General features: G+C 44.5%; 2 protein-coding genes across 4 annotated transcripts in view; one reads left to right on the plus strand and one right to left on the minus strand.

The window, feature by feature from the left end:
* The window catches only part of LOC120063333 (phosphatidylinositol 4-phosphate 5-kinase type-1 beta-like), a 92,968-nt gene extending 80,306 nt beyond the window's left edge, over positions 1-12,662 (plus strand). For both annotated transcript variants that reach the window (XM_039013656.1, XM_039013657.1), the window contains exons 14-15: positions 5,815-5,944; positions 11,541-12,662. In XM_039013656.1, the coding sequence (XP_038869584.1) occupies positions 5,815-5,944; positions 11,541-11,543 (133 nt within the window). In that variant the 3' untranslated portion in view covers positions 11,544-12,662. The remainder of the gene's footprint in view (positions 1-5,814; positions 5,945-11,540) is intronic.
* Positions 12,487-27,953, minus strand: part of LOC120063332 (ceramide transfer protein-like) — a 45,870-nt gene continuing 30,403 nt past the window's right edge. The window contains exons 8-18 of one of the 2 annotated variants that reach the window (XM_039013655.1): positions 23,495-23,587; positions 23,059-23,145; positions 22,720-22,812; positions 18,917-18,988; positions 16,168-16,263; positions 15,810-15,942; positions 15,609-15,679; positions 15,371-15,499; positions 15,101-15,230; positions 14,647-14,784; positions 12,487-14,122 (exon numbers count right to left, since the gene is read on the minus strand). In XM_039013655.1, the coding sequence (XP_038869583.1) occupies positions 14,657-14,784; positions 15,101-15,230; positions 15,371-15,499; positions 15,609-15,679; positions 15,810-15,942; positions 16,168-16,263; positions 18,917-18,988; positions 22,720-22,812; positions 23,059-23,145; positions 23,495-23,587 (1,032 nt within the window). In that variant the 3' untranslated portion in view covers positions 12,487-14,122; positions 14,647-14,656. The remainder of the gene's footprint in view (positions 14,123-14,646; positions 14,785-15,100; positions 15,231-15,370; positions 15,500-15,608; positions 15,680-15,809; positions 15,943-16,167; positions 16,264-18,916; positions 18,989-22,719; positions 22,813-23,058; positions 23,146-23,494; positions 23,588-27,953) is intronic. The other variant, XM_039013654.1, reaches the window with a different exon arrangement.

Here is a 27,953-nt window from a genome sequence, read left to right on the forward strand (position 1 = left end):
TCTTCCTTCCTTCCTTCCTTCCTTCCTTCCTTCCTTCCTTCCTTCCTTCCTTCCTTCCTTCCTTCCTTCCTTCCTTCCTTCCTTCCTTCCTTCCTTCCTTCCTTCCTTCCTTCCACCTGGAGACTCTATCCCCTCCATCCCTCTACCTGGAGACTCTATCCCTTCCTTCCCTCTACCTGGAGACTCTATCCCCTCCATCCCTCTACCTGGAGACTCTATCCCCTCCATCCCTCTACCTGGAGACTCTATCCCCTCCATCCCTCTACCTGGAGACTCTATCCCCTCCATCCCTCTACCTGGAGACTCTATCCCCTCCATCCCTCTACCTGGAGACTCTATCCCCTCCATCCCTCTACCTGGAGTCTCTCTATCCCCTCCATCCCTCTACCTGGAGTCTCTCTATCCCCTCCATCCCTCTAGCTGGAGTCTCTCTATCCCCTCCATCCCTCTAGCTGGAGACTCTCTATCCCCTCCATCCCTCTATCTGGAGACTCTGTTCCCGCCAACCCACTACCTGGAGTCTCTCTATCCCCTCCATCCCTCTACCTGGAGACTCTATCCCCTCCATCCCTCTACCTGGAGACTCTATCCCCTCCATCCCTCTACCTGGAGACTCTATCCCCTCCATCCCTCTACCTGGAGACTCTATCCCCTCCATCCCTCTACCTGGAGACTCTATCCCCTCCATCCCTCTACCTGGAGTCTCTCTATCCCCTCCATCCCTCTAGCTGGAGTCTCTCTATCCCCTCCATCCCTCTAGCTGGAGACTCTCTATCCCCTCCATCCCTCTATCTGGAGACTCTGTTCCCGCCAACCCACTACCTGGAGTCTCTCTATCCCCTCTATCCCCTCCATCCCTCTACCTGGATACTCTCTGTTCCCTCTATCCCCTCCATCCCTCTACCTGGAGACTATCCCCTCCATCCCTCTACCTGGAGACTCTATCCCCTCCATCCCTCTACCTGGAGACTCTATCCCCTCTATCCCTCTACCTGGAGACTCTATCCCCTCCATCCCTCTACCTGGAGACTCTCTGTTCCCTCCATCCCTCTACCTGGAGACTCTCTGTTCCCTCTATCTCCTACATCCCTCTACCTGGAGACTCTGTTCCCTCCATCCCTCTACCTGGAGACTCTATCTCCTCCATCCCTCTACCTGGAGACTCTATCTCCTCCATCCCTCTACCTGGAGACTTTATCTCCTCAATCCCTCTACCTGGAGACTCTATCCCCTCCATCCCTCTACCTGGAGACTCTATCCCCTCCATCCCTCTACCTGGAGACTCTATCCCCTCCATCCCTCTACCTGGAGACTCTATCCCCTCCATCCCTCTACCTGGAGACTCTATCCCCTCCATCCCTCTACCTGGAGACTCTATCCCCTCCATCCCTCTACCTGGAGACTCTATCCCCTCCATCCCTCTACCTGGAGACTCTATCCCCTCCATCCCTCTATCTGGAGACTCTATCCCCTCCATCCCTCTACCTGGAGACTCTATCCCCTCCATCCCTCTACCTGGAGACTCTATCCCCTCCATCCCTCTATCTGGAGACTCTATCCCCTCCATCCCTCTACCTGGAGACTCTCTGTTCCCTCTATCCCCTCTACCTGGAGACTCTCTGTTCCCTCTATCCCCTCTACCTGGAGACTCTATCCCCTCCATCCCTCTACCTGGAGACTCTATCCCCTCCATCCCTCTACCTGGAGACTCTCTGTTCCCTCTATCCCCTCTACCTGGAGACTCTATCCCCTCCATCCCTCTACCTGGAGACTCTATCCCCTCCATCCCTCTACCTGGAGACTCTATCCCCTCCATCCCTCTACCTGGAGTCTCTCTATCCCCTCCATCACTCTAGCTGGAGTCTCTCTATCCCCTCCATCCCTCTAGCTGGAGTCTCTCTATCCCCTCCATCCCTCTATCTGGAGACTCTGTTCCCGCCATCCCTCTACCTGGAGTCTCTCTATCCCCTCTATCCCCTCCATCCCTCTACCTGGAGACTCTATCCCCTCCATCCCTCTACCTGGAGACTCTCTGTTCCCTCTATCTCCTCCATCCCTCTACCTGGAGACTCTGTTCCCTCCATCCCTCTACCTGGAGACTCTATCCCCTCCATCCCTCTACCTGGAGACTCTGTTCCCTCCATCCCTCTACCTGGAGACTCTATCACCTCCATCCCTCTACCTGGAGACTCTATCCCCTCCATCCCTCTACCTGGAGTCTCTCTATCCCCTCCATCCCTCTAGCTGGAGTCTCTCTATCCCCTCCACCCCTCTAGCTGGAGTCTCTCTATCCCCTCCACCCCTCTATCTGGAGACTCTGTTCCCGCCAACCCACTACCTGGAGTCTCTCTATCCCCTCTATCCCCTCCATCCCTCTACCTGGAGACTCTCTGTTCCCTCTATCCCCTCCATCCCTCTACCTGGAGACTATCCCCTCCATCCCTCTACCTGGAGACTCTATCCCCTCCATCCCTCTACCTGGAGACTCTATCCCCTCCATCCCTCTACCTGGAGACTCTATCCCCTCCATCCCTCTACCTGGAGACTCTCTGTTCCCTCCATCCCTCTACCTGGAGACTCTCTGTTCCCTCTATCTCCTACATCCCTCTACCTGGAGACTCTGTTCCCTCCATCCCTCTACCTGGAGACTCTATCCCCTCCATCCCTCTACCTGGAGACTCTCTGTTCCCTCCATCCCTCTACCTGGAGACTCTCTGTTCCCTCTATCTCCTACATCCCTCTACCTGGAGACTCTGTTCCCTCCATCCCTCTACCTGGAGACTCTATCTCCTCCATCCCTCTACCTGGAGACTCTATCTCCTCCATCCCTCTACCTGGAGACTTTATCTCCTCAATCCCTCTACCTGGAGACTCTATCCCCTCCATCCCTCTACCTGGAGACTCTATTCCCTCCATCCCTCTACCTGGAGACTCTATCCCCTCCATCCCTCTACCTGGAGACTCTATCCCCTCCATCCCTCTACCTGGAGACTCTATCCCCTCCATCCCTCTACCTGGAGACTCTATCCCCTCCATCCCTCTATCTGGAGACTCTATCCCCTCCATCCCTCTACCTGGAGACTCTATCCCCTCCATCCCTCTACCTGGAGACTCTATCCCCTCCATCCCTCTACCTGGAGACTCTATCCCCTCCATCCCTCTACCTGGAGACTCTCTGTTCCCTCCATCCCTCTACCTGGAGACTCTCTGTTCCCTCTATCTCCTACATCCCTCTACCTGGAGACTCTGTTCCCTCCATCCCTCTACCTGGAGACTCTATCTCCTCCATCCCTCTACCTGGAGACTCTATCTCCTCCATCCCTCTACCTGGAGACTCTATCCCCTCCATCCCTCTACCTGGAGACTCTCTGTTCCCTCTATCCCCTCTACCTGGAGACTCTATCCCCTCCATCCCTCTACCTGGAGACTCTATCCCCTCCATCCCTCTACCTGGAGTCTCTCTATCCCCTCCATCCCTCTACCTGGAGTCTCTCTATCCCCTCCATCCCTCTACCTGGAGACTCTGTTCCCGCCATCCCTCTAGCTGGAGACTCTATCCCCTCCATCCCTCTACCTGGAGACTCTATCCCCTCCATCCCTCTACCTGGAGACTCTATCCCCTCCATCCCTCTACCTGGAGTCTCTCTATCCCCTCCATCCCTCTACCTGGAGACTCTGTTCCCGCCATCCCTCTACCTGGAGTCTCTCTATCCCCTCTATCCCCTCCATCCCTCTACCTGGAGACTCTCTATCCCCTCCATCCCTCTACCTGGAGACTCTATCCCCTCCATCCCTCTACCTGGAGTCTCTCTATCCCCTCCATCCCTCTATCTGGAGACTCTGTTCCCGCCATCCCTCTACCTGGAGTCTCTCTATCCCCTCTATCCCCTCCATCCCTCTACCTGGAGACTCTCTGTTCCCTCTATCCCCTCCATCCCTCTACCTGGAGACTCTATCCCCTCCATCCCTCTACCTGGAGTCTCTCTATCCCCTCCATCCCTCTACCTGGAGTCTCTCTATCCCCTCCATCCCTCTATCTGGAGACTCTGTTCCCGCCATCCCTCTACCTGGAGTCTCTCTATCCCCTCTATCACCTCCATCCCTCTACCTGGAGACTCTATCTCCTCCATCCATCTACCTGGAGTCTCTCTATCCCCTCCATCCCTCTAGCTGGAGTCTCTCTATCCCCTCCATCCCTCTATCTGGAGACTCTGTTCCCGCCATCCCTCTACCTGGAGTCTCTCTATCCCCTCTATCCCCTCCATCCCTCTACCTGGAGACTCTCTGTTCCCTCCATCCCTCTACCTGGAGACTCTCTGTTCCCTCTATCTCCTACATCCCTCTACCTGGAGACTCTGTTCCCTCCATCCTTCTACCTGGAGACTCTATCTCCTCCATCCCTCTACCTGGAGACTCTATCTCCTCCATCCCTCTATCTCAGGACCCCTTCCACTTCTACCTGTCCTCTCAAAGTCCCAATTCTAATCAGTTATATTTACACACTTGTGTAAATATTGGCAACAATGATTTTGACCTGGGACACCAGGTGAGTAAGCGATTTGAGCGAATCAGTGACTAAACCAACTAACCCTGCAGATCAGATCACCAGCAGGTCCCCTGAGTTGACCAGCCCTGCCTGCCATAGGGATTCCCCTGAGGGGAGAGTGTGACAGAAAGAGTGCGAGGGTGGAGAGTACAATGTAAATAATAACCGGTGAAATCACTGAGCTACCTGGGAGGCCAGATGGAAAACATAGGACTCACCTGTTGTGATGACAAGCCACATGGAACAGGTGACTCAGAGTCCTCAGGCTTTGTGACAGTATGTTATACACTAGAGAGAGATTCCCTGGAAGAGCCAGGAAAGCCCTCACTGGACATTTATTCACAGTGCTCAACTAACATCCAGTTCAGATGCAGTGTGCAGGCCATAAACCATGGACTTTAAATTCTAACCTCCCTCTAGAAAGAACTGTTTATTTTCCTCTCATCTCTCCGCCCAGCTCTCTCGCTGTCTGTCTCTGTTCAGTAGTATCAGGTTCTAACCCTAACTGGAAGTCTCCATTGTGATGCCTGCCTGGTCTTGTTCCCTTCTCAGGCACCTGTCTGTTGCCCTAAATTTGTCTATCAATGTGTTTCATGAATATTTGACTCAAGGCTTTCAGAAGGTCTGATTAAGAGGCATTGTTAGTAGAGAGAGTGTAATTTTCTGACAGGGTGACTTTTTCTATGTATGTACATAATCCCTTTTCTGAGGTGTGTGTGTGCCTGCATGTCACCTTTAAGAGGGGTAGGCAATAACATGCCATAAAATGGTAAACACATTCCTGAATTTAAGCAAAGTCAGGAGTCAGCTGACATGCATCAAGGAAATGGCCTGTTTCAGATGTACACCTGCCCCCTGCTGTTCACGTGATGCTGTGTTTTAAAGGACATTTATTTTCCCTGATTATTTGGGACTCTTTTTCGAGGTCCATAACCCAGTAAAGGAGTTCCACATAAAACATAATGTCCCAGAATTCCCTTCCTTAAATTAACTTATCCTGTTTGTAAGTTCTTAGACATTAACTTCCCCTAGAGAGACCTATAGTCTACAGCCAGACATCAGACACACAGACAGACTGGTTTTCCTCTGTTTCCCTGAAGGGGGTTTCACCTGCCTGTCATTTTCATGTTGGATTCTTTGATTTGCCATGCAGTTAATCGTGCACTATGGTCAAAAGAAGGGAGCTATGTAGGGAATAGGGTGCCATTTGGGACTCTTATTTTCTATATCTACTTATGTGTGTTTCTTGTTCTCCTGTTTCCCCTCAGAGATGAAATGGCGTCCAGCTCAACATTCACCCTGGAGGACAGCGCCATCTGTCTGACGTCAGAGCAGAGCACCATGGACGTAGAGGTGGACATGGACCGGGATGATGGCTCAGTGCTCGATGTCTACTTAGTGAGTACTCACTCACTGGATGTGTCCCAAATTACACCCTATTCCCTACATAGTGCACTACTTTTGACCAGGGCCCATAGGGCTCTGCTCAACACCCTATTCCCGATAAGAAGATAACTTTAAAAAATGTTTCTGCTCAAGGGTTTTTACATCATTAAATTTTTGTATTTTTATTTATCTAGGCAAGTCAGTTAAGAACAAATTCTTATTTTCAATGAAGGCCTAGGAACAGTGGGTTAACTGCCTTGTTCAGGGGCAGATCAACAGATTTTTACCTTGTCAGCTCGGGGATTCGATCTTGCAACTTTTAGGTTACTAGTCCAACGCTCTAACCACTAGGCTACTTGCCACCCCAACATGACATGTTCTACTCTGATTTAGCCACTGTCTCCTGTATTCCTGACCCTGAGTGGGCTCTAGAAAATGTATCCTCCATATTTATTCATCTGGCAGATAAACACACCCCTTTTAATCAAAGATAATGTAGATGAAACCCTTGGTTTTCAAATCAAATTTGTCACATGCGCCGAATACAACAGTGAAATGCTTACTTACAAGCCCTTAACCAACAATGCAGTTTTAAGAAAAATAAGTGTTAAGTAGAAAATAGATCAAATAATTACGTAAACAGCAGCAGTAAAATAACAATAGTGAGGCTATTTACAGGGGGTACCGGTACAGAGTCAATGTGCGGGGACACCGGTTAGTTGAGGTAATATGTAAATGTGGGTAGAGTTAAAGTGACTATGCATAAATAATAAACAGAGTGTAGCAGCAGTGTAAAAGGGGGAAGGCAATGCAAATAGTCTGAGTAGCCCTTTGATTAGCAGTTCAGGAGCCTTATGGCTTGGGGGTAGAAGCTGTTATGAAGCCTTTTGGACCTAGACATGGCGCTCCGGTATAGAGGTCGACCGATTATGATTTTTCAACGCCGATACCGATACTGATAATTGGAGGACCAAAAAAGCCGATACCGATTAAATGGCCAATTTAATTAAAATAAAATAAAATTAAAAAAAATGTGATTTATTTTTATTAAAATAATAATAATGACAATTACAACAATACTGAATGAACACTTATTTTAACTTAATATAATACATCAATAAAATCAATTTAGCCTCAAATAAATAATGAAATATGTTCAATTTGGTTTAAATAATGCAAAAACAAAGTGTTGGAGAAGAAAGTAAAAGTGCAATATGTGCCATGTAAAAAAGCTAACGTTTAAGTTCCTTGCTCAGAACATGAGAACATATGAAAGCTGGTGGTTCCTTTTAACATGAGTCTTCAATATTCCCAGGTAAGAAGTTTTAGGTTGTAGTTATTATAGGAATTATAGGACTATTTCTCTCTATAGGATTTGTAATTTCATATACCTTTGACTATTGGATGTTCTTATAGGCACTTTAGTATTGCCAGTGTAACAGTATAGCTTTCGTCCCTCTCCTCGCCCCTACCTGGGCTCGAACAAGGAACACATCGACAACAGCCACCCTCGAAGCATCGTTACCCATCGCTCCACAAAAGCCACGGCCCTTACCCATCGCTCCACAAAAGCCACAACTACTCCAAGTCTCAGAGCAAGTGACGTCACCGATTGAAACGCTATTAGCGCACACCCCGCTAACTAGCTAGCCATTTCACATCGGTTACACCAGCCTAATCTCGGGAGTTGATAGGCTTGAAGTCATAAACAGCTCAATGCTTGAAGCATTGCGAAGAGCTGCTATCAAACGCATGAAAGTGCTGTTTGAATGAATGCTTACGAGCCTGCTGCTGCCTACCATCGCTCAGTCAGACTGCTCTATCAAATATCAAATCATAGACTTAATTATAACATAATAACACACAGAAATACGAGCCTTTGGTCATTAATATGGTCGAATCCGGAAACTATCATTTAAAAAACAAAAGGTTTATTCTTTCAGTGAAATACGGAACCGTTCCGTATTTTATCTAACGGGTGGCATCCCGTTAGACTAAATATTGCTGTTACATTGTACAACCTTCAATGTTATGTCATAATTATGTACAATTCAGGCAAATTAATTACGGTCTTTGTTAGGAATAAATGGACTTCACACAGTTCGCAACGAGCCAGGTGGCCCAAACTGCTGCATATGCCCTGACTGCTTGCACGGAACGCAAGAGAAGTGACACAATTTCCCTAATTATAAGAAATTCATGTTAGCAGGCAATATTAACTAAATATGCAGGTTTAAAAATATATACTTGTGTATTGATTTTAAAGAAAGGCATGGATGTTTATGGTTAGGTTTGGTGCAACGACAGTGCTAAATCAAGTAGGCTGTGATTCGATGAGAAATTAACAGGCACCGCATCGATTATATGCAACGCAGGACACGCTAGATAAACTAGTAATATCATCAACAATGTGTAGTTAACTAGTGATTATGTTAAGATTGATTGTTTTTTATAAGATAAGTTTAATGCTAGCTAGCAACTTACCTTGGCTTCTTGCTGCCCTCGCGTAACAGGTAGTCAGCCTGCCACGCAGGCTCCTCGTGGAGTGCAATGTAAGGCAGGTGGTTAGAGCGTTGGACTGGTAACCGGAAGGTTGCAAAAACGAGCTGACAAGGTAAAAATCTGTCGTTCTGCCCCTGAACAAGACAGTTAACCAACCGTTCCTAGGCCGTCATTGAAAATAAGAATGTGTTCTTAACTGACTTGCCTAGTTAAATAAAGGTGTAAAAAAAATATATATAAAAAAAAAAAATCGGCCAAATCGGTGTCCAAAAATACCGATTTCCGATTGTTATGAAAACTTGAAATCGGCCCTAATTAAATCGGCCATTCCGATTAATCGGTCGACCTCTACTCCGGTACCGCTTGCCGTGCGGTAGCAGAGAGAACAGTCTATGACTAGGATGGCTAGAGTCTTTGACAGTTTTTAGGGCCTTCCTCTGACACCGCCTGGTATAGGGGCCCTGGATGGTAGGAAGCTTGGCCCCAGTGATGTACTGGGCCATACGCACTACCCTCTGTAGTGCCTTGTGGTCGGAGGCCGAGCAGTTTCCATACCAGGCAGTGATGCAACCAGTCAGGATGCTCTCGATGGTGCAGCTGTAGAACCTTTTGAGGATCTGAGGACCAATGCCAAATCTTTTCAGTCTCCTGAGGGGGAATAGGCTTTGTCGTTCCCTCTTTACGACTGTCTTAATGTGTTTGGACCATGATAGTTTGTTGGTGATGTGGACACCAAGGAACTTGAAGCTCTCAACTTGCTCCACTACAGCCCTGTCGATGAGAATGGGGGCGTGCTCGGTCCTCCTTTTCCTGTAGTCCACAATCATGTCTTTTGTCTTGATCACGTTGAGGTAGAGGTTGTTGTCCTGGCACCACTCAGCCAGGTCTCTGACCTCCTCCCTATAGGCTGTTTCATCGTTGTCGTGATCAGGCCTACCACTGTTGTGTCATTGGCAAACTTGATGATGGTGTTGGAGTCGTGCCTGGCCATGCAGTCATGAGTGAACAGGGAGTACAGGAGGGGAATGAGCACGCACCCCTGAGGGGCCCCCTTGTTGAGGATCAGCGTGGCGGATATGTTGTTACCTAGCCTTACCACCTGGGGACGGCCCAGAATCCAGTTGCAGAGGGAGTTGTTTAGTCCCAAGGTCCTTAGCTTACTGATGAGCTTTGAGGGCACTATGGTGTTGAATGCTGAGCTGTAGTCAATTAATGGCATTCTCAAATAGGTGTTCCTTTTGTCCAGGTGGGAAAGGGCAGTGTTGAGTGCAATAGAAATTGCATCATCTGTGGATCTGTATGCAAATTGGAGTGGGTGTAGTGTTTCTGGGATAATGGTGTTGATGTGAGCAATGACCAGCCTTTCAAGGCAACTTCATGGCTACAGACGTGAGTGCTACGGATCAGTAGTCATTTAGGCAAGTTACCTTAGTGTTCTTGGAGTTTCTCCTGAGTTATCTGAGCTAATTCAGATGATAAATCAGGCTTGGGCCAAATCAAGGAAAACTGACTCTGTAGTGGACTGGCAATCTTTCAGACAATTGAGAAACCGTTGTACTATCTCGATTTAAAAAAAGCTAAATCAAACAATTTTTTAAGCTCTATCTCTGACTCAGGTGGTGATCCTTCTACATTTTGGGAAACAGTAAATGCCCTGAAGTGTTCAAATTCCTGTTCTTCCCTGCCTAAGCAAGTTTTGTCTGACTCTGGCATCATAACTGAGAAGAATGGGATAAGTGATACTTTTAGTCATGTTTTTATCTTGGCAGGCTTTTTATTTGAGAGAAACGGTGGTGTAGTTGACCCTGGTCAGTCAATCGACTGCTCTTCCCACTGCCAGCCTCTAGCTGACTCGATGGTTAACCCGTCAACTTCTAGTGAATCTTTGTTTTCATTTCAACAATTTACTACCTGTGATGTGCAAGATGCCTGGATTGATGGAAAAAAAATCCACTGGGGCTGATATACTTGATCCATTTTTGCTGCAGCTCTCTGCCCCCCTGATTGCTGAATCATTAACCCATATTTTTAACCTGATGATTATATCTGGTACTCTCCCCAAGGTTTAGAAGGCGGCCCATGTACTCCTCCTTCACAAAGGTGGTGACCCTTGTGACCTAAATAATTATCACCCTATTTCTAAACTTTCTTGCCAACTAAAATATTACAATCCTTGATTCATTCTCAGCTATCTTTTTTTACCTTTGAAATGTGTTCTAAATGTACATCAGTCGGGTTTCAGACCAGGTCAAAGCACCAGGTCACTAGTTATAAATGTTGTGGTTAACTGTATGTATAAAAGGCAACATTGTGCTGCCCTTTTCATTGACCTGTCAAAGGCTTTCGATACTATTGATCACTCACTACTAATTAAGAGGCTTTCCTCAATTGGCCTAGACCAGGCTGCATGTAACTGGTTTAAAAATGACTTGACAGATATAACTCAATGTATATCTACTGATTGTGTTGAAACAGGTTTCCTGGATATTACGAAAGGGGTTGATTCTGGGTCCTGTACTTTCTGTTTACACTAACAATATCAACTTGTCTGTAAGAAATTGGAACCTGCACTTGTACTGTATGCTGATGATACTGTTGTGTATGCTATTGCCTCCACGGTTGACCAGGCTCTATCTGAACTACAGTCTGCCTTCATTGTATTACAGAAAAACTTTTTGGACCTGAAATTAGTACTGAATGCAGGTAAAACTGTATATGTTGCTCTCTAGAGCACATAAAAATAAGTCTGATTTAAGCATACAGAACATCAGAAAGTATTCAGACCATTTGACTTTATCCCAAAAAAATTTACGTTGTAGCCTTATTCTAAAATGGATTGAATTGTTTTTCAATCATAATTCAGGGCTCATCTGTAAAAGACACCATGGTCTCTATATGACTCCCTGATAAAATACAATCAAATAAATATTCCTATATAGTGCACTACTTTTGACCAGGGCCCTATTCAATATATAGTGCACTACTTTTGACCAGGGGCCCATAGGGCTCTGACTAGAACATCCCTCCTGTAGGAGCAGATCTGTCAAATGGATATAATAAGCTGTATTTATAGTATTTACTCACACTGCACTCTCTTCTGTTTCAGTGAAAGGGGAGGCTTACAGACTACTACGATTTTGTCAATCGTCTGACAATCGCTACACTCCATTGGACAGGGCCCCTTTGACTCCACCCCCAGCGCTGCTAAATCCACTCTGCCACTATTGCCAAACACAAAGTACTGGGATGCTCACACCTTATAGGCTGATGAACTAAAACAAGACACAAATGGAATTACATGTCAGACCTTACCAAGTGATGTTTGTTAGAGCATGTCAGTGAAGTCCCTCAAATATTTTCTTTCATGGCCTATAAAGAAAAAGCATATATAGAAATATACATTCATTTGAATGTTTTCATTTTCCTGCTGACCAGAAGTTATTACACTTTCTTTGTAGTAGCTGGTTGGATAATGAACATTTAGTGACATCTTGGCCATTGCAGAAGTGTAACAGTGACATGGAAAACACACAAGGCCAATATGGATGAGCCTGGACTCATATTATGCTGTAAAAAGAACAGATAGTATATACATTCTGAAACCACCAAGGCCAAACTAAAGACTCATTGGCTGGTATGTTGAAGGTACCAAACCAACCAACACATTGCTATTCATTCCAATCAGACAGGACTAAAGTAACAGTTTGAAGGCAGCAGGTTAAGGGCTGCTGTTGACCTGAGAGGAGAGGAGACCCGGTCAATCTTCTTGGATCTTCAGCTTCATTGAAGAGGACGGCGTCAAAATGGCACTTTGGATGTTAGTTATGATTGTAATAACTATTTTTCCTTGATGAACGTTGGGTTTTGGATTAGTGGAATATGCACATTTTTATATTATGCACACCTATGTATGTCATAAGTACAAGTGCACAGACAAGGACTATGGTAAAATTTTCTGATGCACAGAAACTAATTTTATATGGAGGGGTGTCAACTGAAGATTTCTCAGGATATCCTTTGATACTGAAGAACGAGTGTGTCCTCTGTATTGTTAACTAACCAGTAGTTTTCCTCCATTTTAAACACAAGATCTGACACAAATTCTGAATTGTATGATTATAATTTATTAAATATATAGTTTGCTGAAGATAAATATTTTAATCACTGAATGTAAAGACTATATATCTAGAAGAATCCTATCAATAAAATGGGTTCCACTTGTTTCTTTCCCGAAAAAAATCTTGAATATATCAGTTGCAGACGATGCTTTGTTTAAAAAAAAAAACGAATTGAGGTGCTCTCCATTTCCCAGCACACTGCCACTTCATCCTCACAACTGCTGCTCATTGCTGTAGAGTAATGACTAAGTAGAAATTTAAGTCTTCATTTCTGTAGTGTAACAATTTTAATTTACAGAACATTGCCCAATTGCATTTAGAGCAAATGATAACACTTCAGACGTACAACAGAAATATACAAAGCGTGTCAATTCCTCAGACAAAATTAAAGGCTTAATGCATTCTTCAGCTGATGTCACTCCTCTGACTGTCATGGCAATGTTGTTTCCCCATGGATTCTATGACACCTCAAGCTGAGTGGAGGATTCTGACAGCCTTGTCGATGGCAAAATCACAACTTTAAATGAAAGTAAACAAAGAAATCATGTGAAATGCTGACCCCAGTGTAGCGTCTCTGGTCGTATGATACTGTAACAGACTTCTTTCAGGGCTCATCTTGGTGTTTAAGGCATGACAGGTTAACGAGGGATGTGGAAAAAAATGGCCACCCCATCTGCTCAAAGCCTTTGAAGCGAATGAAGAGGTCCATCTGAACACCCAATGCTGTGGTAGACTGTACATCAGCATGTTACGTGCACATTGGGGGGGTGGGGGGTGGGGGGGGGTCAACAGTGGATACCAACTATTGATACCTTAGTGTTTATGGGTCACATTCAACAAATGACTTCAATCTTATCCATCTATACCATACATTCAGTTTGTTATCATAAAGATCACCTTCCTTTGAAAACAGACTAGTTATGTAGTTCTTCCAATTCGTTTGCCAACATCCTTTACATTACATACACTGGTAAACTAATGTCTCCGTACAATACATCACATCCATAGTGTTCCTTTACAGCTACTGTATAATGATCTACAGATATAGAAATTGTGTACAAAGCTTTAGACTCCTTCCCCCCATTAGACTCCAGGGCAGGTCGTCACTAGGGGAGGACAAGACAAAGGCTAGCCAGACTCAACACACTGCTCTCCGTCTGTCTACTTGCATTCTTTTTGTAGTAAAATTAGCAGCATGAAAACGATCAGTGGTTAATGCAAACAAAGTATAGTCAAAAATGTAATAATTCGAAATGTACAAAACAATTTACAAAAAGCAAAAAGTTGGTTCAATTGATTCAAAATATTGCCATAGAAATTCTTGAATTTATATACAAATACATATCCAGTTTGACAATGTTTGGTTGTTTTTGTGTCTCAGGTGGCTAGCAACTACTGGTAGAATAAAGCCCTAAACCAGTTTCTACTCATTTGATACAGATATTTCATCATGGGTAATATAGTTTGGAGACATTCTGGTTGACGGATTAATATGGGTAATGTAGTCTGTGGGAGCCCCTTGAATGATCGGAAATGTAGCCATGTCTCTTCAGGACAAAATGTGTTCCGCCTGAGAGAAAAGGAGATGGAAAGTTACCAAAAATAACAAACAACTAATATGGCACAATGATACACAACATTGATCTGATTTAACAACTGTACTTGTGTGGTAGAGTGTAATTAAATATCTATGGTCTATATAGATGTCTTTAGGCTTGTGCCTGTGAGGATAATAGCTGATTTATGCTTGATCCAGTAATGCTGTCTAGAGGCGGCGTATGGAGGCTGTGACCCAATTGCAGAGCCTCCAGAGGCCAAATCGAGCTCCGTACAGCGACGTTGTGCACTTCCCAATTTATGTAACAATGCGGAGGGCTCCGTATAGCTCCACATTAACATGATTGGGTGATGGTAGGTGGGGACGGGAGGTCCTGTATAAACAAACTCACTACCTTGACAACAGATCTACGAAGCGCAAGAAGTATAAATGCCCTGACTTCTACAGAGGCCGTATTGCAGTAAATGCTGTACGGCCATTGCATATGCAGATTGACCATGCAAAGCCTTTAAGAGTGGGTTTGATTTCGCTGCTACCTGTAGAGGTTTAAAAGAGGATAGGTTTCCCACTGGTCTTCTCCTGGACGTAGCCGGTGAAGCGTTTGAGGAACTTGGGGTACTCCCTCTTGGCCACAGCTCTGAGGACTGAGGCAGGGGCCCAGCCTCCAGGATTCACTAGGGAAAAACAACCACTCAGTCACTATATATACACACACACATACAAACAGTGAGCCTACATGGTGTGATAGAATCACTATACCAAACCATTAATCAACATTTAACTTCCATTATCCACCCACACAAAGCTCTGCCATAAAGCTCAAAATACAAGAGCAGCTTGTATTTGTACACGGTCCAATAGGGAACATAGAAGAAAACAGGAAGAAAAAAAACAATGACATGTAGGTGGATAAACTTGACCAGGCTCGTATGACAACCATGAAGTCCTCACCTAGTGGGGACCTGAAAGAACTTGGGCTGCTGTACTCACCGTTGGCCACGTAGGTGATCTTACAGAGGATGTTGTCCCTGCTGATCTCTTTGTTGCCCTCTGGAGGGCTCACAAGGGTCTGGCAGATCATGGCCACATTGATTTTCGCACGGACACACCGGTTGGTGGGCTACAGAAAGAAAGGGAGTTGATGAAGGTAAGAGAGCAGTAGCCATTCCCCCCCTTCCAATTCAACATTGATCCCTAGCTCTATGCCATCATATATTAAGAGCATGTATGGCAATAAGCCCTTGTGTCTGTAGAACTCACCTGGGCGTTGTCATGATCCACAGAGAAGTTGCAGACCAGCCACGTGTCTGGGTCACTCTCATTGGTCGCCAGGATCTTCCTGATAGCTGATAGGTAGAGAACGTCCCTCTGAGAGGCGGGCCATACTCTCTGAAACACAACCATTGGCTGTCAGTCAAACATGACCAGTCCAAAGACAACCCACATGTACAAGAGCCTGACACACTAGGGTGAACCTGAACTCCAGAGGTATGATTACCTTGTGTGTCTGGTAGACTATAACAGCATTGTCTGAGAGCGTCTCCACCACGTTGAAGTTTTCAATGGTGGCTGAAAGAGAAACAGACCAAGACTAGACAAATCAACAACAATTCAAGACATTGATTGTGTGCAAAGTAACAAAATAAAATGGCTCTAGTCTAAAAAATAATCTGATGACGATGGATGAAGATAGACTCACTTTCCCAGTCGTTGCGTACGTCCGTGTCCCAGAAGTAGTGGCATAACTCGTGTCCTGTCACACCCTTCACTGCATGGGTGGCCTTCAGAGGGTCCAGGACGATGCCATTCTCCTCCACCTCTCTCCTGTACACCTGAGATAGCAGACAGTCACATGCATTAGCCATTATAGACCCATATTGGACCCATTCAAACCTACAGCAGCCATATTGGACCCATACACACTGCACTGTCTACAGTGCGAGTGAGCAGAGCATGTTAAACTCATCACTATAGGTATAGTCTTCTATACTAGGCATGCAGGGGACAGTGTGTCTACTGTAGCATCTAGTTATGGTCATCTATATCCTCATCCTCACCTTCATCTCACCCTCCTCCACCACCAGCTGCCAGTTGGCGTCTCCACCCATGTCCTGCAGGGAGTAAGTCATGTGATTCTGGACCACCTCCTCCACCTGAGACAGACACATCACATGTAGCAGGGCCTTGAGTCACTGTATTTTACTGTAACAGTCTGTACTACAGGCTGCCAGGGAGAATGGTACAGTATATTCAGTACACTGGGGTCCCATGCCTGCTCATGCAGAGAAAGTGGGAGGGAAAAAGGGGGAGAGGAAGGGAGGGAGAAAGGGGTTACAACAGGAATCCAGTCATGCATTGCAGCATCTGCTGAGCTCAGATCAGACCAAACAAACAATGGATGGTGATCAGGGGCCTGGTCTCAGCTTTACTCTTTTTAATGCTGTGGCTAACTGAATACTGGCACATAGCTCCTCAAGGAAACACGGCCTTGTTTTTTTTTTTACCCCTTTTTCTCCCCAATTTCGTGGTATCCAGTTGGTAGTTACAGTCCTGTCCCATCGCTGCAACTCCCGTATGGACTCGGGAGAGGCGGAGGTCGAGAGCCGTGCATCCTACGAAACAACCCAGACACTGCTTCTTGACACAATGCCCGCTTAACCCGGGAAGCCAGCCGCACCAATGTGTCAGAAGACAGTGTCAGCTCTGTACATCTGGCAACAGTGTCAGCGTGCATGTGCCCGGCCCGCGACAGGAGTCGCTTGAGCGCGATGGGACAACGACATCCCGGTCGACCAAACCATCCCCTAACCCAGATGACGCTAGGCCAATTGTACGCCACCCAATAGGTCTCCCGGTCAGCTGCGACAGAGCCTGGACTCAAACCAGGATCTCTAGTGGCACAACTAGCACTGTGATGCCATTCCTTAGACCACTGGCGAGGTCCCTATAGACCTTGGACGAAAATTCTAGAACTGTTGATTATTGAATCTCGGCCCCTGACCACCCGTTGCATGGCGCAAGTTTTTTTGTTTTGATTGTAGAGAGCGCCATCAAGTTATAGCTAGTGGTTGTAGCAAGCTCCCCTTCCCGTTATTGTAAATAATCATTTGTTCTTACCTGACTTACCTTAAAAAATCCCCTGTTCTAAATGTGTAATTCGCACTCCAACCTGTGAAAGTCAGCAATACACCACAAAGCGTTTAGTCTGCCGGAAAGCTAAAACAAGAAGAAAACGTTTAGCTAGCTAGCTACTAGGGGTGGGTGGCTAAGGGTCGAGCGCTGTGTTGTTTTTCCTAAACAGGACAACGTGCGTTGATCACTGCAAAGAAGGTCTGGCTACATTTGACTTCAGGTAATGTGAATGTGTTATTTGTCTTGCTATCTTTTCACTCAGTGTCTTAAGGCCTAGCAATAGCGGTCTATTCTGTTAAAAGCTGTCCATGCCACCCAAAAAGCCAACTTTGTGAAACAGGAAAATACATCTGATTGTGGTTGCTGTAACATTTGTAGCTAGCTAGCCAGTAACTAGTTAGCTCTCAACTAACTAGCTCTCAACTAACTAGCTAATTGGCTTGGGCAGTATGCCATATATAACATATACCGAGGTATTTAGAAATATCCAGGATGGTTTTTCAATACCATTGAAACAATTTCCCCCAAAAATTGTGCCCTTGAGCAAAGCACTTAACCCCCCAGAATTGCTCTTCACCCAGGAGTGCTACAATGCAGGGTGTTGGGAAAAGCAGAAGGTACATTTCCCGTTATAAGCAATGGACAATAAAGTATCTATTCCCTCCATGTTATTGTCACAAGATGACTCTGCACATCCCTACACCGCTGTTGTCTCAATTGCACCACTGTACAAGTATTCCATGTATTGTACTACACTGCCATTAATGTATGTATGTATGGCTACTATTTAATTGTGCTATGTAAACTATCCTGTATATTCAGAACAATAAATATTTGACACTGTGAAAGACTAAATGTCTATTACTATGCCTACTTTGAATATTATTGTGAATGAGTTGTGCATTACCCCGGCCAAACCTTCCCCAAACCCCAACGACGCTGAGCCAATTGTGCACCGCCCTATGGGACGACCGGTTGTGATACAGCCCGGGATCGAACTAGGGTCTGTCGTGACCCCTCTAGCACTGAGATGCAGTGCCTCAGACTGCTGTGCCACTCGGGAAAAATTGGGCTTACATGTAGCTTAATCAGTGTATGGGACTTCTCTATACACTAAGTTACATGTAAGACCGTTTCCGTCTTTATAAGTAGACGTCGTTTACTTTTCCTTTTTTGACATGTTGAGTTCTCTGGGGCAGCTAGCTAGCAGGATGTATAATGGGGCTGCGCATTCTAAATTTGTTTGTTTACGTTCCAAAAAAGGTCTATAGTTAAATCTACATAATTTTGTTGTTGCATAGTTTTATTGAATTATTGTATCTAAGCTGCCTTGTAGCTCAGCTTGCCAAACTGTGTGCATTGATAAATTCGACTCCTAATGATTTTGCAAGTGGAATGTTGATGAAAATGGATCCATTCAGGGCAGCTCTGGACAGTGTAAAGACAGGTTTCGAAGGGAGGGAAGGGAACACATGAGTGCATCAGAAAGAGATGGAACGACAATGGGTATAGGACAGGTCATCAGACAGTGTGGAAGAAGGTAAACACAGTCCAGATCAATGTATGTATTATAGTTCCTAGTCATTCACATGCAGTCAGTCTCAGCCAGTAGAGTGCAGTGTAATGTGCATTCCCAGAAGGCAGGTGGCACTCTGTTCTCAACACATACGGTACCTGCACGCTGAATCTGTGAACATCTGAGGCACTGACTAGTGCAACGGAGAACAGGGAAAAGTAGCTATAGGGCTATGCAGCAGAGGGGGAGGATGGGAGAAAGAGTGTGGGGGGGAAGTGAGAGATAGGAATGAGGAAAGAGAAAGGGGAGGTAGGGGGAGAGAAAGAGGACAAACGGAGAGAGAAAGAGAAATAAAACAGGTGAGTGAAAGAGGGGAAAGGTAGAAAAACATCCAGGGAATGAGACCAGGCATGCCACCACACATGAAAGATGAGCATAGAGGGATTACCACCCTTCACTACATGAAAGGGATTACGCAAATCAAACAGACTAAATCATTACGAGCGATCACTGTAACTCAGTAAAATCTTTGAAATTGTTGCATGTAGCGTTTATACTGCATTTTCTCCCCAGTAGTTCAGTTGTCATCCATAATTATCAGTTATACAATAATTGTGCCAGCCCTACCTACACACACACACTTAAATATGACTGTCACCGATACATACAGCACATGCCATAGTTAGCATGCTGTTTCAGTGTAACAAACCTGCCAGTACTATTGGAGCCTTCTGATCTCATCTGTAGGCTACATAAGAGAGACACCTGAGATCATGTGTGTGTATGTATGTATGTATGTATGTATGTATGTTGGTTTGGGACTCTCCAACATGGGTATTCTTGCTGATCTACTTGCTCTCTTGCGTGCGTGTGTCTCTGCTCTCCTGACAGGTTGTTTTATGGTGGTGTCTTTATGTTCACATAAGGAAATCAGTCAATTGAAATAAATTAGGCCCTAATCTATGGATTTCACATGACTGGGAATACAGACATGCATCTGTTGGTCACAGATCATCTTTAAAAAGTTAGGGCCGTGGATCGGGAAAACCAGTGACCACCATTTGCCTCATGCAGCACGACAGATCTCCTTCGCATAGAGTTGATCAGGCCGTTGATTTTGGCCTGTGGAATGTTGTCCCACTCCTCTTCAATGGCTGTGCGAAGTTACTGGATATTGGCGGAAAGTGGAACACGCTGTCGTACACATCGATCCAGAGCATCCCAAAACATGCTCAATGGGTGACATATCTGTATGAGTATGCCGCCATGGACACACTGTTCACAACGTTGACGTCAGCAAACTGCTCACCCACACAATGCCATACAAGCTGTCTGCCATCTGCCCGGTACAGTTGAAACTGGGATTCATCCGTGAAGAGCACACTTCTCCAGCGTGCCAGTGGCCATCGAAGGTGAGCATTTGTCCACGGATGTCGGTTACGACGCCGAACTGCAGTCATGTCAAGACCCTGGTGAAGACGATGTCAGCATGCCAATTGCACACTTCCTCAAAACTTGAGAAATCTGTAGCATTGTGTTCTGTGACAAAACTGCACATTTTAAACTGGCCTTTTATTGCCCCCGGCACCTGTGTAATGATCATGCTGTTTAATCAGCTTCTTGATATGCCACAGCTGTCCAGTGGCTGGATTATCTTGGTAAAGGAGAAATGCTCACTAACAGTGATGTAAACACATTAGTGCCCAACATTTGAGAGAAATATGTTTTTTGTGCGTATGGAACATTTCTGGGATCTTCTATTTTAGCTCATTTTTCTTTTTGTAACCTTTATTTAACTAGGTAAGTCAGTTAAGAACAAATACTAATTTACAATGATGGCCGACGCTGGGCTAATCCGGCTGCGCACACAATCACAGCCGGATTTGATACAGCCAGGATTCGAACCAGGGACTGTAGTGACGCCTCTTGCACTGAGATGCAGTGTCTTAGACCACAGCGCCACTCGGGAGCCCATGAAACCTACATGTTGCGTTTATATTTTTGTTCAGTATACATTCATTTCAGGAGAAGGGGCAATTCAACTTTGTATTTAAGTAGATAAGAGTTCACCCAATAGCAGTCTATTTTTACATGAAGTGAGTGAAGTTGATAATCATTTTACGAGCAGAATGCCAGTCGGGAGGAGAAAACTCATTTCCAAAAGTTAAGTGGTCAAAACCATTTGTTATTAAGACAAGTGGGGTTACCAAAACTGTTGTATTCATTATGTAGTAGGTCATTTTCAAACAGGCAAAAAAATATATAATATCAACAATCTACAATAATAACAATTATGAAAATAACCGTGGCCATTTACAGTGCATTGGGAAAGTATTCAGACACCTTGACTTTCCAAGTTACAACCTTATTCTAACATTAATTAAATAAAAAATTTCTCAATCTACACACAATACCCCCTAATGACAAAGCGAAAACAGTTTAAAAATATATAATAATACCGTATTTACATAAGTATTCAGACTATTTGTTATGAGCCTCAAAATTGAACTCAGGTGCATCCTGTTTCCATTGATCATCCATGAGGTGTTTCTACAACTTGGAGTCCACCTGTGGTCAATTCAATTGATTGGACATGATTTGGAAAGGCACACACCTGTCTATATAAAGTTCCACATTTGACCGTGCATGTCAGAGCAAAAACCAAGCCATGAGGTCGAAGGAATTATCCATAGAGCTCCGAGACAGGATTGTGTCAAGGCACAGTTCTGGGGAAGAGTACCAAAAATTCTGCAGCATTGAAGGTCCCCAAGAACAGACTGACCTCCATCATTCTTAAATGGAAGAAGTTTGGAACCACCAAGACTCTTCCTAGAGCTGGCCGCCCATCCAAACTGAGCAATCGGGGGAGAAGGGCATTGGTCAGGGAGGTGACCTAGAACCCGATGGTCACTCTGACAGAGCTCCAGAGTTCCTCTGTGAAGATGGGAGAACCTACCAGAAGGACAACCACCTCTGAAGCACTCCACCAAATCAGGCCTTTATGGTAGAGTAGCCAGATGGAAGCCACTTTTCAGTAAAAGGCACATGACAGCCCATGAGAAACAAGAGTCTCTGGTCTGATGAAGCCAAGATTGAACTCTTTGGCCTGAATGGCAAGTGTCACGTCTGGAGGAAACCTGGCACCATCCCTAGAGTGAAGCATGGTGGTGGCAGCATCATGCTGTGGGGATGTTTTTCAGAGACAGGGACTGGGAGAATAGTCAGGATCGAGGGAAAGATAAAACAATAAACGAAGCAAAGGTCAGAGAGATCCTTGATGAAAAACTGCTCCAGAGCACTCAGGACCTCAGACTGGGCCGAAGGTTCACCTTCCAACAGGACAACGACCCTAAGCACACAGCCAAGACAACGCAGGAGTGGCTTCGGGACAAGTCTCTGAATGTCCTTGAGTGGCCCAGCCAGACCCCGGACTTGAACCTGATCAAACATCTCTGGAGAGACCTTAAAATAGCTGTGCAGCGACGCTCCCCATCCAACCTGACAGAGCTTGAGAGGATCTGCAGAGAAGAATGGGAGAAACTCCACAAATACATGTGTGCCAAGCTTGTAGCATCATACCCAAGAAGACTTGAGGTTGTAATCGCTGCCAAAGGTGCTTCAACAAAGGGTAAGGGGTCTGAATAATTATGTAAATTTAATATTTTTTTTACATTCCTAAAAACCTGTTTTTGCTTTGTCATTACGGAGGTCTTGTGTGTAGATTGATAAGGGGAAAAAACAATTGAATCAATTTTAGAATAAGGTTGTAACATAATGTTGAAAAAGTCAAGGGATCTGAATACTTTCCGAATGCACTGTACATCCATCAAACTGATTTATAAAGCCCTTTTTACATCAGCCGATGTCACAAAGTGCTATTCAAAAACCCAGCCTATATAAATGACAATTATTTGTTACCCGAATTTCAATAATCGTCACAACCCTATGTTTGCGTGTGTACCTGTTCGGCGAAGCGGTGGGTTCCGATGGTGGAGTATGTGTCTCCAGGAGGGACTGGGGTCAGTCTGGGTTTCCTCACCTTGTCTGACTGACACTGAGAAGGTACACACAACACCACAGACAACTCTATTTACTCTCACAATACGCTCTCATAATACACTCAGTTGTGTAATCCCAAAACGATCACACCTGTAGGTCCAATATCTAGACTCTGGATCTGAAAGGAAAGGACATGTTCTCTTGGTTATGCAAGGAAGGAAAATCCGCCACACAGACGTTTCAGATCTATACAGAATCCCGGCAGGTGGGAACTAGCGAGCAGAGTAAAATAGTAACGTACCTGCTCCTCTATCTTGTCTTGTCTGTCCAGGGCAGCTTCCACCGCATCAAAGAACTCATCCTCATTTATGAGGCTATTAGGACCCTCCTGTAGAAACAACACCATAACAAGGTACAACTCATTACGACAGATGTACTGTTTTCAGGATGTGCAATCTAGTAGCCAATGTCATGCAACAGGAATCAATGCCCCGCAATCTGACTGGTATATACCCACTATGACTAATACAATGGCATAACCATGAGCTATAATGTACATTTTATAGTATCTATACTCATAAGCAAGTGGAAATAAATATTTTGCATTCTTGTCTCTTCTCATTTCCTGAGTCATTACTAAGTCAGATACCTATGATAACTCATGTGGATTGGTTCCAGTATTCATTGTCACTACAGGTGGAAGTGTCAGGACAGTTTGAAAGGTTTGGAACTCTTACCTCGTAGTCGGGGCCTCCATAGTGAGATTTCTTCTTCAGTTCACTCAAGGCCGACTTGTAGGCATCCTCCACCCTTCTCCTCTTCTCCAGCTCCTGAACACACAGTCAATGGGTCAACTGGAAGGAATATTGTTAATGAAGAGGCTATAAGCTTGTGGTAAGATAAATCGCCATCTCAAATCTAACTCTCAATGTGTTGCAACAGTATACTGGAAACATGGTACAAAAACGTCATGATACTTTTTCGAATATCATGGTACCGTTTCATATTATGCTACCACATTTTTCAGCCATACCGATCTAAAAGAACCTTCTGGCACCTGTTATAAAAAGATATTCAGTTGAATTTAAGCAACAGCTACTAGTCTCAGCTACTAGCTTTGACCTTGACTTTCATGAGCATATCATGTGGCAGCAGTAATCAGCCTGCCGCATCCCCTATCAGTCCTCACTCGCCTGTTTCTCTCTGTTCGCTCTTCCTGTACATCTGTTCCTCCATCAGTTTAAATGTAATGTAGTCATGATGGTGAGCGGGGTTGCAGACACTGATGAGTCTTCTATTAGATTTATACATTTGTTCTAAGGCACTCCATCGCAGTGCTTGAAGCGTTACTACAGATCCGGGTTCGAACCCGGGCTGTGTCGCAGCCGGCCGCACCCGGGAGACGGCGCACAATTGGCCCGGCGTCGTCCGGGTTAGGGGAGGGTTTGGCCGGCAGGGATGTCCTTGTCCCATCGCGCACTAGCGACTCCTGCGGCGGTCCGGGTGCAGTGCACGCTGACACGGTCACCAGGCGTACGGTGTTTCCTCCAACACGCTGGTGCGGCTGGCTTCCGGGTTAAGCGAGCAGTGTGTCAAGAAGCACTGCAGCTTGGCAGGGTCGTGTTTCAGAGGACACATGGCTCTCAACCTTCGCCTCTCCCGAGTCCGTACGGGAGTTGCAGCGAAGGGTAAAAAGTAAAAAATCATATATATATATATATATATATACACACAGTTGAAGTCGGAAGTTTACATACACTTAGGTTGGAGTCATTAAAACTCATTTTTCAACCACTCCACAAATTTATTGTTAACCTTTTCTCAATAGGGGGTGCTGTTGGCACTTTGTAATAATTTCGTTCCCAAATTAAACTGCCTCGTACTCAATTCTTGCTCGTACAATATGCATATTATTATTACTATTGGATAGAAAACACTCTCTAGTTTCTAAAACCGTTTGAATTATATCTGTGAGTAAAACAGAACTGGAGTTAGAGCAATTTTCCTATGAGGATGTGAGAATGCTGAATTCTGCTGGCTGTTCTGAGGTCGGTTTATTAATTTGCCTGTCTTCTATTGGTTGAGATGCACTGCATACGCCTTCCCCTGGATGTCAGCGAATAGTGAGAATTGAAATGGAGTTGCTGGGCAGATCTGAGAGCTTATAAATGGGCTGGCAACGTGGGGTCCGTCCTTTCTTCTCCTCGCTCTGACGCAAAAAGGACCTCTGGGTGTCGTTCTAGAAAGCTCCCGTTATAGCCCTTAGATATATCCGGCTCTGTTTTTATTCGATATAGGTGTTAAAGACATCATAATGTTGTTATTTTAAACCGAGTTATATCAGTTTATATCAGTATATTGCGATTTTCGGATATTTATTAGTGCTGCGTTTTAGTGAGTTGGACACGTCTTTGCCACATGGCTAATGTTTACTGCTAATTCCAACGTTGAAGACGACAATCTACAACCGAGCAACGATTCTTTTGGAAAAAGGACAACTTGCCCAAGATTCTGATGGAAGCTCATCAAATAGTAAGAACTATATATGATGTTAATTCGTTGTTCTGTTGAAAAATGTTAAACTCATATTCCGCCATTAATCTCGGTGCGGTCTCGCTTTAACGCACGCTGTATGTCGTAGTAACGTTAATTTAAAAAATCGAACACAGCGATTGCATTAAGAACTAATGTATCTTTCATTTGCTGTCCAACCTGTATTTTTTAGTCAAGTTTAGGATTAGTTACTGATTAGATTAGGTGCCTCTCCCAAGATTTCTCCCGACATATTGTTGGCAGCTTGGCTACTTTTCTCATTGTATAACTACGATTTGTGCCGCTAAATATGCACATTTTCGAACAAACTCTATATGTATTGTGTAATATGATGTTATAGGACTGTCATCTGAAGAAGTTTGAGAAGGTTAGTGAAAAAATTAATATCTTTTGCTGGTTTATTCGTTATCGCTATTGTTGGCCTGAATCAATGCTGTTGTGTGGTTGGCTATTGTAGTAAGCTAATATAATGCTATATTGTGTTTTCGCTGTAAAACACTTAAAAAATCTGAAATATTGGCTGGATTCACAAGATCTTTGTCTTTCATTTGCTGTACGCTGTGTATTTTTCATAAATGTTTTATGATGAGTATTTAGGTAATACACGATGGTCTCTGTAGTTATTCTAGTTGCTTTGGTGAGAGTTGTGATGGTGGCTGCAATGGTAAACTATGATTTATACCTGAAATATGCACATTTTTCTAACAAAACATATGCTATACAATAAATATGTTATCAGACTGTCATCTGATTAAGTTGTTTCTTGGTTAGTGGCTATTTATATCTTTATTTGGTCGAATTTGTGATAGCTACCTATGCAGGAAAAAAATGGTGGGAAAAAAAAGTTGTCTTTTGCTATCGTGGTTAGCTAATAGATTTACATATTGTGTCTTCCCTGTAAAACATTTTAAAAATCAGAAATGATGGCTGGATTCACAAGATGTGTATCTTTCATCTGGTGTCTTGGACTTGTGATTTAATGATATTTAGATGCTAGTATTTACTTGTGACGCTATGCTAGTCAGCTTTTTTACTGATGGGGGTGCTCCCGGATCCGGGATTGTGATGAAGTAGAAGTTAACAAACTATAGTTTTGGCAAGTCGGTTAGGACATCTACTTTGTGCATGACAAGTCATTTTTCCAACAATTGTTTACAGATTATTTCACTTATAATTCACTGTATCACAATTCCAGGGGGTCAGAAGTTTACATACACTAAGTTGACTGTGCCTTTAAACAGCTTGGAGAATTCCAGAAAATTATGTCATGGCTATAGAAGCTTCTGATAAATGATGTCAATTAGCCTGAGTCAATTGGAGGTGTACCTGTGGATGTATTTCAAGGCCTACCTTCAAACTCAGTGCCTCTTTGACATCATGGGAAATCAGCTAAGACCTCAGAAACAAATGGTAGACCTCCACAAGTCTGGTTCATCTTTGGGAGCAATTTCCAAATGCCTTAAGGTACCACGTTCATCTTTACAAACAATAGTATGCAAGTATAAACACCATGGGACCACGCAGCCGTCATACCGCTCAGGAAGAAGACGCGTTCTGTCTCCTAGAGGTGAACCTACTTTGGTGCGAAAGGTGCAAATCCATCCCAGAACAGCAGCAAAGGACCTTGTGAAGACGCTGAAGGAAACAGGTACAAAAGTATCTATATCCACAGTAAAACCAGTCCTATATCAACATAACCTGAAAGGCCGCTATGCAAGGAAGAAGTCACTGTTCCAAAACCTCCATAAAAAAGACAGACCCTGGTTTGCAACTGCACATGGGGACAAAGATCGTACTTTTTGGAGAAATGTCCTCTGATCTGATGAAACAAAAATATAACTGTTTGGCCATAATGACCATCGTTATGTTTGGAGAAAAAGGCAAGCCGATTCTATGCAGTACTCTACGCTAGGCCACTCTGCTCAAAATAGTTTCAATTCCAGTCTCATGCTCCACCAGAGGTAATTAAACTGACTCAAGACAAATGAGGCTGGCCTTTGTCTGGCAACCTCTAAGACTTGTCTTCCAATAGCAGGAGGGAGGTGCTTCCTTGCTCATGATGCCCCACTTAGGTGCACTAAACCTGGCTGACTGGCTTGAGGGCTGTCACAAAGTACAAAGAGAACGAAGTGCCGCGTCGCACAATGAAATCCACAACAAACACTAAACGGAACAGTAGGCACACCTACTTCAAAAAGACACAGAATTCCAATAACAACATGAAGCAGATTAAATGTCACACAGGATTAAAAACAAACTTTTACAAGATGGAACAGGACACTACTGAACGGTGCTGCTGCCTACATCTCTACCACAGGTCCATTACAATTGTAATGACTAAGGATAGAAAGACAGTACACCTTTGGATTAGGATAATTTCCAACTCGAAACTAACTCAAATTCCAACTAACAGTTCTGTCAAACTAGTGACTAAACCCTATTATCAAACAACTACAACATACTGGAAATTGAACCAAATACAAGTCCAAATATTGACTAGAAAAAATGTGGGAAGTAGAAAACTGAGGTACAACAGTCGGTTTTGGTTTCCATTTAGAGCGTATTCCAATCTGCTGTGGTGTGTTGGAAGCAGCCATCGCTGAGACCTAGGCCTATTAAAGAAAAAAGCTAAGTGAGAAGTAG

Source organism: Salvelinus namaycush, chromosome 18 (assembly GCF_016432855.1).
Source record: "Salvelinus namaycush isolate Seneca chromosome 18, SaNama_1.0, whole genome shotgun sequence".
Lineage (NCBI taxonomy): Eukaryota > Metazoa > Chordata > Actinopteri > Salmoniformes > Salmonidae > Salvelinus > Salvelinus namaycush.